Source organism: Amphiura filiformis, chromosome 4, assembly GCF_039555335.1.
Source record: "Amphiura filiformis chromosome 4, Afil_fr2py, whole genome shotgun sequence".
NCBI classification, from domain to species: Eukaryota; Metazoa; Echinodermata; class Ophiuroidea; order Amphilepidida; family Amphiuridae; genus Amphiura; species Amphiura filiformis.
This window is the reverse complement of record NC_092631.1, coordinates 35918286-35934333: the sequence shown is the minus strand read 5'-3', so window position 1 is coordinate 35934333 and position 16048 is coordinate 35918286. Positions and strand designations below refer to the sequence as shown.

Below are 16048 nucleotides of genomic sequence, written 5' to 3'. Positions count from 1 at the left end.
ACAACAACAACAACAGCAGTTTGCAGGTAATGTATACCCTGGTGGGGTGGGGGTCAGTGGTGGTGTTAAGAGTAGGTGGGGAGGCATCATTGGTATTCACCCAACTTTTGTTTTGTGCCCTGGTTGCCCCAGTCGAAACAAAACAAAAATCACAGAAAACCTACTATATTGGGCAAAAACAATGCTAAATTTTCAGATTTCAGATTTTTGCTGAACTGAACATGATGGTATCAGCCTATATTAGTGTATGTTGCTTGCTTGCTTGCTTGCTTGCTTGCTTGCTTGCTTGCTTGCTTGCTTGCTTGCTCGCTCGCTCGCTCGCTCGCTCATATCTCAAAATGCCAAGAAGGTATGTACATTGTACCCCCGATTGATGTCAAATGAAAGAGAACAAACTAGTAAAGAATATATAATGAAAATAATTTCCCCACTGGGGGTGACACTCCTCAGAAGACATGGGTCAATATACATATTTTGGGTCCTTTTCATATCTTGGAATACCAAGAAGGTATGAACCCCTGGGTGGTGTCAAATGAAAGAGAAAGAAGTAAAGAATGTATTGAAATTAGTTTCCCCACAGAGGTGACACTCCTCATTAGACTCAGGTCAATATTCATTTCTGGGTCCTTTTCATATCTCGAAATGCCAAGAAGGTGACCCCCTGAGTGGTGTCAAATGAAAGAGAAATAAGTATAGAATGCATTAAAATTATTTCCCCACTTATTTTGGGTCCTTTTATATCTCGAAATGCCAAGAAGGTATGACCGTGAGTGGTGAAATGAAAGCGAAAGAAGTAAAGGATACATTTAAAGTATTTCCCCACCGGGGGTCACACTCCTCATAAGACCGTGTCAATATTCCTATTTTGGGTCCTCCTTTCATATCTCGAAATCCCAAGAAGGTATGACCCCTGAGTGGTGTCAAATTAAAGAGATCAGAAGTAAAGAATATATAATAAAAATAATTTCCCCCACCGGGGATGACACTGCTCATAAGAACCAGGTCGATATTCCTATTCTGGGTCCTTTTCATATCTCCCAAGGTATGAGCCCCCCGGTTGATAGTGATATTCCACAATATACTGCCAAAGCATCATGGTTCAGCTATGGTGCGGTAACCGCTCTAGTTCATTAATTCTACTGAAATTGATTTTGTCACACTGAAAACAATTTCAATTACTTTTCTTTTTGGGAGCAAAATTATGTACTTGTGGATGCCAACTGAACACTTTATTTTTACTTAGTGTCTCACAGTGCACAAAATTTATTACCATATTTTAGTAATTTTTAAATATGGCTGAAATTTTATGTTGTCAAGTGCAAATCCTGTAAAGTGTTTCATGCCAAAGTTAAAAGATTGCACATGATAGTTTGCTTCCATTGGATAGAAATAGTTGTAAGCACATGGTAATACCGTCTATTGGGTATATCAGTTTAACAATAATCTATATGTGGCATACTACATATAACCTTTGAAGTTGAACCTTTGTATAAAAAATGATCAATGTCAATAAAGTAAATGAATTGTGTATTCTCTATCATTTCAATGTTTGCTATCTGTGACATGGCACCTTTATATAACCTTTGAAGTTGAATGTACATACATTTCATATATGTTCAAGGTCCATCAACTTCAAAGTATCAATAGTCAGTTAAAAAGTGAAACTAAAATTAGACCAATATGTTCATTTCAACTGACTGGGAAAAATGCCATTTAGATTTGTTTTGGTGTAAAAATTAACCAATCATTAATCTAATGGAGGGTTTTTGGCAAAGGGAAAGTAAGGAAGGAAGGAAGAAGATGGAGGAAAAAGTTGTTTTCCCCGGTCTGGTTTGAACCATGTACCTGCCGGGTGCACACTACTGGGGATTGCAACCCATGGGTGTGTACCTTGGCCAACCAAGGTTTCTGTGCCTATGTGTTTTCAGATGACGACACAGTCGCTTTGTGCTGCAGCCTTTTGCAGCTTTTGGTGAGGTTTAGAAGTGGGGAGTAATTTTTTTTGAATGATGATTTTTACAAATATGTTCAAAAAATAGGTTTTTCACTTAAAATTAATATTTTATTGAAAGACTAGTCTTAAATTGATTATTCAACAAGTATCCAGTACCAGTAGTCAAAATTGACAAATGGAAGAAGCACTATTTAATATTTGTGGGGATTTAAAAAAACACGGGAAGGTTAAAACAAATAGAACGAGGGAGGGAGGGTAGGGGTAGACTGACCGACACAACATTCCCATTTTTTCCCACTTGAGGGCAACATAACAATATATTTTTGTCTTATTGCAATATTGATGTGGACATGTGTGACTTCGATATTGAATGATTGGGGGTGTAGGATATAATGCATTTAAAAAAAGATTACACACATGGCCATTAAATATGGTTTGCACTTGAACATGGAAAATACCAACAAATAATCAGACGTTGGTGTGGCAACAATTTTTTTGCAGGATTCGAGTTCCATTGCATTAAGGACCAAGCTGAGTGGATCATTCCACCATAGCCACATTTCTAGGGTCTAGGCAAACAAGGGAAGAGGTCTACGCATCATACACTGGAACATGGAAACATTCAAACATTACCAACTAGCGCACGAGATCAAATTAATGATGCTTAACCGTATTCTTAATATATCAATATACAGGGGAAAGAAGAATTACGCATCGCACACTTGCACAATCAAACATGAATTTACAAATGGAAACATTACATGCATAGGCAGATATACCAGAGTAAAAACTCCGGACATACCTGCCTGTGCGGGGACTCGAGCCCCAGACCTCTCGCTTGTCGGGCGAGCGCTCTTACCACTGAGCTACACAGACTGTCCCTGATAAACAGGACTCAAGTCTGGTACCGGTACTTATGGATATGATCAGTCATGCGGGGGAAAAACAGTACAAACAACACATTACATACCAGTGTACAAGATCAATTAATGATGCTTACCCGCCGGCCTAATATAATCATGCAAACAAGGGAAGAGGTCTACGCATCATACACTGGAACATGGAAACATTCAAACATTACCAACTAGCGCACGAGATCAAATTAATGATGCTTAATCGTATTCTTAATATATCAATATACTAATGGTCTAGGCACATAAAAGCATGTTGTCAAACCTCATAACTGGTTCATCTGGATCCAATAATCATCTGTAATTAAAATGACAGGCAGAAAGATAAAAGAGACTCAAAAAATGTGTGGAGAACTTTCACCACCACATTATAATCTAAAATGATTTCCACTTTTTAAATTACAGGTTTCCAACACCATGGGCAACAAGCCAACCTCCAGTGGCAACAGCAATGGTCCGAAACAATGGCACCTCCTCCACCATCTCACATGGTTGCCCAGAATCCGCAGGGAGGCCGCGGGTATGGAAACCCATATCAATTGCAACATCCCCAACAGCAGCAGCAGTACCAGCAACAACAGCAGCAGCAACAGCAAGGGATGGTATTTGGAATGGCCGGAAGGGGTCATCCTCAAGCATACCCAAATTATGGAATAGGAGATGGACATCAGAAACAGCAGAGTCGCCAAGGTATGGCGCATGGTACATCAGCCCATATGCAAGGTCATCAAGGTGCCAGTCCCACTAACTCTAAACCACCACCAGCTCAACCATCAAAGCATGGTGGTGGACAACCCAAACAAGACACCACAAGGTCTACACCAGATAAGCAATCTACAGGACGTGTGATTGAAATTGATGTGAAGAAAGAACCACCTGATCCTCACCAAAATGTTGCCATGGAAACAAGTATCTCATCTCAGAATCCAGCAGCAAAAGTGAAAACAGAACCGGGAGCGTCTGGTCGGCCAGTTCTAAAATTACGACCTCCACCTTCTGCAAATTATCAGCCAGCTGCTCCTGGGGAAGTGAAGATGGAAAAAAATGCTTCAGGAAGAAAAGGGCATGATGGTGGACAACGTGGGCAACAAAAAGAAACAGGCGGGTCTTCAAGTAAACAGGCTGGTCAGGTCTCTCATGGAGTTAAGACTAGATCATCTGACAGCTCAACTGGCAGCAAATATCAGCCTTCAGTCTCTGGCAAAAAAGATCAGCCTACAGGTACAGACAAACAAATGGAGACTCAGTCTACTTCATCTACTGCAGGATCAGGCTCTCAACCAGGGCAAGATAAAGATGGGGGAAATAAGATGGATGTGGAGGGGGAGAAGAGTTACACTATTCAAGATCCACCATCGATAGAAGATTCAGAGATGGAAGATGCATCAGGTGAGTAGAGCAAAGGAGGTTAAAGGTCAGTTAGGTTTTTGATAACAGTCCTCTTCTGATGATTGAAATTTTCACCCTTTTTAGGTTATTCAAATTATGGATAAAAAGTTGCATTGAGGACATTGATAATTTGGTTGTGATGAAAATTTTTACTCCAAAGCAAACTTTTGTCCAAAAAAGTACACATTTTTACTCAATTTACAAAAAAATTGAGAAAACAAAAACTTCCCCTAAATAAGCATCCTTCTTTTGAAATCAATGTGTTTAATCCCTATCAAATGGGTTACTTATTACTTGGAAAAATGTTTCCATATTGCCTCAAAAGATAACAGTCTGTTGAGAGTTTTAAAAAGAACATTTGTGTTGGGAATGTTTAGTAAACATTCCATAGTGTAGACATTATAACTTATAAAATGAGTCTCCGACACAAATTTGCCCTACATATAGATTCAAATGTATCAAACAATTAAAAAACATGTTCCTAGTATATGTGATGTGATCAAGCAAAGTGAGTTGTTTGTCCAGCAAAATCAAAAGTGTTTTTTTTTTTTTTAAAATCAATATTCCCGACATCTGACTCCATATCATATATTCCAATATCTAGAAATATCTTTTGTCTCCCACTTTAAAGCAGGTGATGAAGAACAACAGAGTAATACAACACCAGACAGCCAGACACAATCTGACCCCAAAGACTCTACAGATGGTACAAGCAAGAGACGTGCCTCTTCAGGTACCAGCGGAAGCAACGGTGATACACCAGGCACTGGTGTTGATAAATCAAACCAAGCATCCAGTAGGACTCATGCAACCTTGACAGATGATAACCCTGATGGTACACCTGGAGATACCAGTGGCTCATCTTCTAAGGCAAAGCAGACACTGGCAGAAAAGGCTGGAATGGCAAACACTAGTGGTTCAGGTGACAAAGCTTCAGCCAACTCTGACAAAGGAGTATCATCTACAACCTATGCAGGCAGCTGGAAGAAAGATAAGGATCAACAAGATGCTGGTGGGGATGCTGGTGATGATGCAAATGAGTGGAAGATGGCACCATGGGATGACTCTGGAACTGGTGACCCCTTGGGAGCTACCAATGTTAATGAGGTAAAATAGTTTGTTATTCATAGATGTTGTGTTGACACCAAATTTTGGCCCACACGCATGTGGGACGTATGTTATCATCCAAATGGTTACCTGGTTGTTTGTTTCTTTGTTTGACTGGCTGGCTGCCTGGCTGTCCGGGCAGAAGCAAATCCACTCGGCAGCTCCAACTCAATAACCGATCAACTTCAAACTTGGTATGGTGGTAGGATATGGTGGCCTGATGTGCTGTGTAGTTTTGTGTCATGTTATTTGCATATTTATGAATATTAATGAGCTCATTTGCATATTTTGCCTATATTTTCATTAATCCACTCTACAACTTAAATGCAATAACCAATGAACTTCAAACTGGGTTTGGTGATTGGATATGGTGACCTGATGAGCTGATTTCCATATTGCATATTATTTGTATTTACAAATCTTGTTATTTACACACCTACATGTATGTGTGGAGGCCACCTTAATTACGAACCGTGTAATTCTAGTTATATGATCAAAAATTCTTGTTAAAGTCATTTTTTTGCAATGTTTTCTTTTATTAGGGTGGTTATTTCTACAAGAAGTCAGAAGAAGATGATAGTGGATATACAACAGTTACAAGGGGAAGAAGGAGAAAGAAAGCAAAGACAGACAAGCCAGAAAAGAACAGGAATGAAGAAAAGGAAAGGTATGTGCCTTTTTGTCTTGCCTGAACTGATTCAGAAAGAGACTACATGTAGTCACTATATCTGTCTGGATGCAGGTCTGGATGTGTATTAATATGTGTGTATGTATAGCGGTGTGTGCATGTTTACCTGAAACCGAGGACACACACAAGACTTTCTGCATTCAAACCGTGGACCTACAATCTTGGAAATAAGTCTTGGAACACTTGCATGTATACGGGAAATTGTCACCCCGTTTCCCCCATGCAATGTTGAGAAATGCCAATGTCTTCAGCAGTTTCCCAATGTGTCCAACATTGATTGATGGGGAGGGGGAAGGGTAAATCATTGTTGTAGATGTCATGTTTGTTCCCAAGCACAATATATGTCATTTCCATGATCATTAGAAATTCTGCACGGAATTTACGGCAGAGTGTGCCAAGTGTTCCAAGTACTTATTTCCAAGATTGTAGCTGCAAACAAGCAATGTGGAGGTATGCAGTAAGTGCCAGTTGCATGTCAAATACATTTGAGAGATACGTTTACTTTGACTTAATACTGTGAAATAAAAATAGCCACCTCTGTTGGTAGGTGTATTTCATTTATGGGTATCAAACACATCTATATACATGAAAAATTGGCCATTTTGGTCAGTTTGGTGATGTTGATATACAGGTTTGTATGGAATTCAAGTTCTTATCAGTTTTAAGTAAAGCATAAGCCTTGTTTCGAGCACTGATAATGATGATAATTATAATGAATAGAAGAATATTTGCAAATCTGCAAATCACAGTCAAGGTTTGCTATTACATTACATATTTTCAAACATATTTGTTGGATTCATATTTGCAGTGACTCATCAAATGCACCGGTCAGATCATCATATAGGGTAACTCCCCTCGCTCTTCGATTGACAGGAGGAAGTATGGAGGTCTATTTCCACACAATCATTCCACCAGATTTTAACTACAATTCTACCAAGGACAAGGTGGTTGTTAGAATTGGTAAATTCAATTTCGACTACTTTAAATACGACTGTTTAGAGATGCATCCAGTCAGGTAAGTGTAGGAAAAGTTATTAATAGATTCCCAAAACTGTCATTAACACATTGTTTTTTAATTGTGCTAAATTGATTGCGTTCATTTTAATTAAAGAAGTACAAATCATGTAATACAAACCATGCCATATCAGATTGTCTTATAAACTATCCAATAGGTAACAGTGTTTTTGCCTTGCCACTATTATCTCCATTTTATCATTGTGACAGTTTTGTGAACCATGAAAAAATGAAGTGCATATAGCTGATAATGTATCTGGGGTCCATTTCACGAAACTTTACGAAGCTTTGTAAGTCTTGAAATTGTTCGTAACTTACGACACACATTTTTGGCTGTTAAATCATGGACCTACCTGCAAACCATGAGGACCTTCTTCAGTTTGCAGAAGGTCACAATTGTATGCCAAATGCATTCTAGAGATATATCCACATTTGTACAGTAAATATAGGTGCATTACAAATGCTTACTTACTTACTAAAAGTCAACCCCTATTGCAGGTTATTGACCATGACCTATTTTATGATGTTTCTTAGGTAACAAAACATCGTAGATGATGATAACTGTTCCTTACATGATGAGCAATTTAAGACCATTTTATTGAAATCTGAGCATTTTCCATTTTTGACCTCTGTACTGTGGCCAAAATGTTGCTTTGACTTTTTTGCTTATAACTCAAGAATGGTACGGTACATCTATGTTAAACTTTACTTTTCTGAATCTTTTAATCTGGGTAGTTTGAATTTGGAAGTAGTTTTAGGAAGATATGAAGGTATAGCACGCGATGAACGTCTCTGTAAATTATGTGAGTCTGGATTGGTCGAAGATGAACTGCATTTTGTTCTAGTGTGTGATTATTTTACGAATGAGCTGCAACGTTTTATACCTAGATACTATCGTGAAAACCCAACTGAACTGAAGTATTGCCAATTCATGCAGACTTCTGATAGCAGGATCTTGAAAAATCTGTGTAAATATCTATTTAATGCATGTAAGAAGAGAGATATATACTTTCGTCAGTAGATGTATACGTTAATATTGTTTATGTAATTTACAATGTATTTTAGGGCCGGAGGCCTTTATATACTGAATAAATTTCCCTCATTTGAGGGAATTGAATTGAATTGAAAATAAGAGGAATACTTTGGAATGGTTTTTAACCAAATCTGAGCAAATTTGAAATTGGACTCCTGTTAGGGTGCATCAGATGCCCCTCATGTCAATGGATTCATCTGTCCCTAGTATTAAAATGTTCCTATTGTCACAAAACTAACATGTGCCAAGTTTGAATTAATTCGGAGGTCGTCCTGGGGGGCCACCGAGAGCCTAAAGTTACAATGTGTGTTCCTATGTAGTAAAGTTCGTTGACCCCTGTACAATTCCAATTAGAAGCCGATCGAACAATTTAAAGTAGCTGCCATATCAAAACCGTTAGGACTTAGAAGCTCAAATCTTTTGCGCTTATAGTACTGATAATCATCTTCGAATCGGTGATAAAAATTAATCACCAACAAAATGAGCATGTGTGGAATTGGCACAAGCGCCCTCGATACAAAATTTCAGTGAAATAGGCATTTTGTGGTAATTTTTACATCAAATTTTACAAATGTTGATGTCCTGGTTGTCATTACACTTTTACAAAGCAGATTTTCTGAACTTTAGATCAATATATAATACATATTAACAACTTTCATCGTGAAATAAAGTATTATAGCACTTGGTTAAGACAGAAATTATAGATTTTCCCAAGAATATGGACTGTGGGGGCGCTTTTGACAATAAAACACACACAGTCATTTCTTTGGAGATGGATTTTCATCACAGATTCAAAGATGATTATCAGTACGCTTAGCTCCCAAGATTTGAGCTTCTAAATCCAAACGGTTTTGATATGGCAGCTACTTTAAATTGTTTGATCGGCTTCTAATTGGAATTGTACAGGGGTCAACGAACTTTACTACATAGGAACACACGTTGTAACTTTAGGCTCTCGGTGGCCCCCAGGACGACCTCCGAATTAATTCAAACTTGCCACATGTTAGTTTTGTGACAATAGGAACATTTTAAGACAAGGGACAGATGAATCCATTGACATGAGGGGCATCTGATGCACCCTAACTCCTGTATTGATCTTTGATTGACCTTAACATGGTCAAACTGCTTTTAATTTTGGGAATCTGGAAATATATATCCAGACACCTTAGCACTTTAGCTCAATGTCCCAGTGGGGGTGTTAACTAGACAGTTCTGTTTTTATGCCTCCACCGGAGGTATTATGTTTCCTGGTTGTCCGTCCGTCCGTCCGTCCATCCGTCCATCCGTCCGTCCATCTGTCCGTCCGAGCTTGCGGGTGCAATTTCTCGTAACTGGTAAGATGTACAGTGATGCAATTTGGTGGGGGGATGGTCGTTGGCGGTCTTCAAATTCCAGTAGGTTTGGTTAGTGGGTCAAGGTCACCCAAGGTCATCTAGGGGTCATCTGAGGTCAAATTAGCAAAACCGTCAGTATGGGCATGAACCTTGGTGTACAGTGATGCAATTTGGTGGGGGGATGGTCGTTGGCGGTCTTCAAATTCCAGTAGGTTTGGTTAGTGGGTCAAGGTCACCCAAGGTCATCTAGGGGTCATCTGAGGTCAAATTAGCAAAAACTGTCCTATGGGCATGAACCTTGGTGGGTACTGTAAACATTTAGAACCAAATTTTTTGAAGGTCATTTTGGGGTCATCTGGGGTCACACAGAGGTCATCTGAGGTCAAATAACTTAAAACTGTCGTATGGGCATGAAACTTGGTGGGTACAGTCAACATTTAGAGTTAAATTTTTGGAAGGTCATTTTGGGGTCATCCGGGGTCATCTGAGGTCAAATAACTTAAAACTGTTGTATGGGCATGAAACTTGGTGGATACAGTCAACATTTAAAGTTAAATTTTTGGATGGACATTTTGGGGTCATCTGGGTTCACACAGGGGTCATCTGAGGTCAAATTACTAAAAACCGTCAGTATGGGCATGAAACTTGGTTGGGTACATTCAACATGATACGCCTCAAGGTGGAGGCATTGTGGCCGACGCTTTGCGTCGAGAACCGCGCAAGCCGAGAACCGCTCTAGTTTACTATAGTGTCGATTTATCCTACAATAGACTTACCCTGTATTTATAAACTCTTCACAGAATCACTGAAAATCCCTTTCAGCCGCAGTGGGGGTGCTAACTAGGCCCTCTTGCATCCCCCAACTATAACCAATCAGAAGCTTTAGGGTGGGTTTTTTTGCAAGCATTTTTTCCACAAGTTGATGCACAATTTATAATTTTGTCATGTCACAACACAGACTTTTTGGTTGTATGTTTGCATGATAAACGATTATGAAAACATAATAATGATAAAATTGGATGGTTCATTCACTCAATATCAAATTCATTGTTCTCATCAAGATTTTTTCCAATATTGGATTTATTTTAACGACTGCATCTTGTCAAATATTGAAAAAAATCTTGACGCAACCAATGAATTTGGGTGTTGGATTCAAACTTTGTCATGCTGCACTGTGGGAATTTTATGTAATTAATAGTTTTGGATGATCTATATTTGGGACCATCATTCCTAATTGTTTTTACTTCAGGTTTGTATATCAGTAATGCGCTGACAGTTCAATCATAATATTCATGTTGAGGAAAACTTTAGAATTAAAGGAGGATTTCGTGATCATAGCATCCTCTTTTTATGACATTTTTCAGTAGATATCCATGAAAAAATCTTATTCCCAAAATTTCAGTTGATTCCGATTTTGCGTTTGCGAGTTATGCATGATTATGTGTATGACACGGCTCCATAGGCCACAGTTGTAATTTCGTTTCGAAATTCAATTTTTGGACATAAACATTTATGTAGCCAGAGGTTTCCAGTGGTATAAAAGTCTCAACTTTTTTGAGAAAAGTGGGGGATGAGGCTGTGGATCACGAAATGCCCTTTTAATATTACTTTTACATTTTATAGCTTTTTTTTTAATTGTTTGAGTCAAAGTAAGTGCAGTATATTTTTATTAAAACTGCAATATTATACACATAGTTAAAAGTTGCTGATGAAGGCTGATTTTCTTTGAACCTGAATTTTTCGAAAGGCAATAACATCGAACAAGCAAAAACTTAATTTGATGATGCAATAACTTGATGTTTTTATTACCAGAGAGTTACAAGGTGGATACACACTCTTATCTGGTCACATGGTTGTAGACCCTGTCTCACTGAAGAAGGAGAGCTACCCATATAAATACTTAGTTTACTATGAAGGAGGCAAAGGGTCCTATGAATATATACACATGCAGAAGTATGGCATTTGGGATAGAGTTCTAAATGTACCACTAAAACACTGCAAGAATGGTGGTAAGTGATAATATGCTATTCCATTTAAAATCCATACTACCCCTATGGAAGATTTTGGAAATATCTTCCACATGGGGAGTATGTTTTTCAAATATAATTGGTTAGGGTTAATCATTTTGAAACCCATACTCCCCCTCTATTATAGCTTTACCAATATCTTCCACAACTGGAGTGAGTATTTCAAATGGAAGTTATCCAATTGTCTATTCTATTTGAAACCCATTCTCCCTCCGTAGAAGACTTTAGCTAAATCTTCCACAGGGGTAGTGTGGATTTCAAATGGAATAGCCCAATGCAATCTCGGAAATGTGTTATACTCATTAATTTGCCAAAGCTATTCTTATGGGAAGCTTAATGCCAAGTGTGTGTTTATGGGTTGTATTGATGTGAACATTGTGCACATATGAAATGATCATGAGTTCCTGTTTGGTGGCAAATACCTGTAGGGTGGGGTGTGTGTGGAGGTGTCCTGTTTTATATTTTGTATCATGCACGCGTACACACACCCCCACACACACAAAACCTGCCACTTTGGCCCTGGCCTTGGTATGTGGATTAAACGTTATATCAGACATCCTCACGAGGTCCACAGTGATTGACAGTGTAGGATGATGGCAGGGGTGTGTGTTGGTTTACTATATGTTTGAGGACTTGAACCTGAAAGCACAGCAGTTTTTTCTGCCACCCAAGAACCTTGCATAATCATGGCCTTGGAAGTAAACTCTTGTGACATAAAATCAAGGGGTGGGGTTAATTTGTCCAATTGCACACAACTTAAACAGCCCTGTCTTGTTAAGTTAAGCCAAATCAAATAATACTTTATTAGATCCACAAGGGAAATTTCACTCATGAGTGCTCATACAATATTATTACCCAAAAATATCAAAAAAAGAAGTACACATACTAAGATGAAGAACCCTGACTAACTTGTAATTAGAGTTCCAGGATGGTGTGTTGAACATATGCAGTCATTATTGATAGCACTTCACCTTTCCTACGATACATTATGTTTTAAGTTTGATGTCTGTAATTGGAAAGGCAGTAACATAAGGTTGTGTGAATGATGTGAGTTTATAGAATTTACACTGTCACAAAAATAACAGATTTATTCCATAGGCATGGTACGGTTTCAAATTGGACATGCTAAAATGTAAATAGTCAAAACATTTTCCCCTAGAAGTGATTTTGAGCACTTGAAATATCTTCAGAACATTTCTTTTATTAATTTGCATTTTAATATCAATTTTTTTTGGTACTGAAAGGTATCTGGCACCAGTATGATGATACATTGCAACTAGAAAAGAGCAAAGAAGGGCTGATGCAGAAAGTCACTACAAAGCTGTCGAATTTTATCTTCGGAAGCTCATCAGCAGACAAAGACGAGCCAACCAAACCAGTTTCACAGCTAGTGTATGATAGACAGCTTGCAATGCTTACACATCTACCAAAGTGGGAAGGATTTGTGACTACAGGAGAGACGGAGAACATGGAAGCCAGTGATGCGTTGCTGAGAGTGGAACAAGTGAAGTTGTGTGCTGGAATGCCAAGAGTAATGACAGGGAATCACTGGTCAAATGATATATGGATCCCAGAAGGGTTTGACTGGAAAGAGGTGAGTGTTACATGTGGCCCCAAAAGCACATTAAGACAGTGACCAAAATTTGGACATTTTTTAATATGTTTACAAGCTTTGCCCTTGTTTTTGCATGCATGAAAAGTTCAACAATGACACCAATGAGGTGGTCCCTATAGTCACAAAATCCAATTCCAAGAGGCCAAAAGTTTGATTCCTGGGATAAATGAATAAACTGTATAATTTAAAGACAGGGTTATAGCTAAGATATTTTTAGTGGTGGGTGACATTTTGCATATTTGGCAATTTTTTTGCCAAAATGGACCAAATTCTTGACTAATTTAATAAAATGGTGCAATTTTGGCTTCTGAGTGGTGGGCTCAGTGCTTAAATTGCAGCTGAGTGGTGGGCTCCTAAAGTGAGTGGTGGGCTCTGCAGCCCACCACCACCCACTGTAGCTACAACCCTGTTTAAAGATCAGACAATGTCAAACAGTATCTTTACAAGCTGTTGCATATATTCAATATTGAGCAAATTTATCTCTTCACTTTGACTTGATTCATCATCATGGTTACCCACCTGTGAATTACATTCGGTACCTGTGAAGTCAGTTACCTATGAAGTCGGATCTCTACAGTGGCTTTAATTGATCAAAGGATGTATTAGGCTATGTGAAGAAATAGTGTGTGAGATCAACACAAAAGACAAAAGAGTACAAACCATGTGAAGTAAAGAGAACAAAAGCATATGGTTTTCTCTGCAGGATTGAGCCCATGGGATATAAGATCCATTTCAAAGATGCAAATTGGAAAAAGGTCATGAAAAGTCATAATTTCCTGAAGCTAGGGAATCTCATGATAACGCCTAGGCAAAGATATCTGCTGTTGAAATGCAGCTTTGTTTGTTTATTTACTTGTTTGTTTGTTTGTTTGTTATTTAACTAGGGATGACAACTTTGAGTTTTATACTCATTTTATTTCCATATTACCAACAGATTCTTGTGAAGTTTTTAAATTCACGTCTGACATCGTTCTCCAGCGGATCAGATTCTGACGGCTCTGGGATACTTGTGATAGAGAATCGCTTGGTTTCTGCTTTAGCCATCACATACCTTGTCAATAAATATGACCTGCCCCTAACCAGTGACCAGTGGGCCAATCTGTTGGATGGTTTGAGGGTTCCAACTCACTTGAACAGGAATGAATGCAACAAATTAGTGAACACCATCGGCAAAGTGTACAGTGGTTATAACAAGTAAGTACATTTGTGATTGTTACTGCTTGGGATTTTAGTTGGGGAATAGCTATACAGGTCTGCCCACCCCACTTGTGATATCTAGCTGCAGAGATATCTGGAACTTACTTGAGTTTTGCAACTTCTATGTTTATGCGTGGTTTACATGTACCATCAGTCTTCAGTTGGAAAGTTAGCAAATTCAGGCATGAGAATCTTCAGGTTTAAACCTGAATTCAGGCTTTTTTGTTGTCCAAATTTCCACACTTTCTTTTAATTTCAGCCCGTTTTGGGCCTTTTTAGCCCAATTTCACACATTTTTCAGGCTTGTTTCAAACACTTCAGGTTTTTTTAAGGGATGATCATTCTCATGCCTGCAAATTACAAAAAGATTTAGCAAGTTCAAAAATGTTTTTTTAAAGCAAAAATAGCTGTCAGGTGATAATTGTCAAACCATGTGGACTGTGCTAAAAAAAAAGAAGTAATTTATGCATCTTCTTTTTTTGCCCTTTTAAAATACCCAGGGATATCATACTGAGCTTGAAGCATCTCTGCAAAAACCCAGAGCTTCACAAGGTAGCTGGAGGCAACAAGTACAACTGGCTGCTGGTTCTACCCATATTGCACTTCTTCAGAAAAGATTGCCTTCCATGTACTGATGTTCCATTGACAATGGATTACCACAGTGCAAAATGGTGGGGAGTTGAGGACCTTGGAGTGGACAAAATCAAAGACATAAGTGACGAGTAAGACACTATTTCTATGATGTTGATGTAGGAATTCAAATGCACATACATGTTTAGGTAATCTTGAAAGCCACTTGTGCGGGTTGTTACCTCGTTTGGGATCACAGACACGAAAGGTTTAGGTGGTGAGAGTGATATATACATTAGATGGGATATGTGCAACAGTTTTGATGTGGTTTGTAAGTGATCCAACTTCCAAGATATGGGGTCATGTTCCATTCCAGAAAGGTATAGGGAGCCCCTGTTGTAATCTGTGTAGATGTTAGGCTACCACATGGGTTATTATTATATAGAAATGTGGACTCAGATAAATAGATGTGGATGAGGTAAATGAATCTGATTTAAGAGTAATGTCACATGATGACAAATATTTATGACTGGTCCTAAAGAATGCAGGTACATGTGGCACTGACAATTTGAACTTACTGTATAGTCTAAAATGTGGCTTGAAACACTATTACATGACAGGAAACATGAAAAAAATATTTAAACCATGTTTCAAGGAAATATCAAGGAAACAGGACTGATAATTGTCATTCATGCTACATGTAACCAACTGTGATCATATTCATTCTTTACAGGGAAGCTGATATGCTACAATCTCTTCTCGAGCAACTTGCGCCACTCTTTGACACTGACCGCCTACTACCACGTAGCTTCATCTGGCTCAAGATGACCCCTACTGGTCTGCAACAGGTGCTAGAAGCACAGCAATTCCCAGCACCTCTGCTGTGTTGTGCATTGCATACTATACTATTGACCATTACCTCAGTGAGAGAAGAACACAAGGTAAGAAGTAGTTATTCGACTGATAGGCTACTGGTGGATACACTTCAGAAACGCAAGAAACATTCAAAATCCAGAGTTATGTTTGGGGCATGTTCTGATTAATTTGTGAATCTTTCTTGCCCCAAATCATATATTATCCTTAGCTTGTAGTGAGGTTAAAAGGAATACTTTAAGGTGCTACTCTGTGCGGATCAATATTTAGTGTGTGGCAATTATTTATCTTTGTCTTGAAAGGGATGATATTGGTCTTGGAGGGATGGTCTTAATC

The 16048-nt window shown here is 38.5% G+C and overlaps 1 protein-coding gene across 1 annotated transcript in view; it reads left to right on the top strand.

Moving 5' to 3' along the window:
• Positions 1-747: 747 nt before the first annotated feature.
• Positions 748-16048, top strand: part of LOC140150173 (E3 ubiquitin-protein ligase rnf213-alpha-like) — a 53678-nt gene continuing 38377 nt past the window's right edge. Inside the window, exons 1-10 of the mRNA XM_072172177.1 lie at positions 748-766; positions 3271-4254; positions 4889-5361; positions 5904-6028; positions 6858-7064; positions 11243-11439; positions 12702-13051; positions 14007-14266; positions 14770-14991; positions 15573-15780. Coding sequence (XP_072028278.1) covers positions 748-766; positions 3271-4254; positions 4889-5361; positions 5904-6028; positions 6858-7064; positions 11243-11439; positions 12702-13051; positions 14007-14266; positions 14770-14991; positions 15573-15780 — 3045 coding nt within the window. The remainder of the gene's footprint in view (positions 767-3270; positions 4255-4888; positions 5362-5903; positions 6029-6857; positions 7065-11242; positions 11440-12701; positions 13052-14006; positions 14267-14769; positions 14992-15572; positions 15781-16048) is intronic.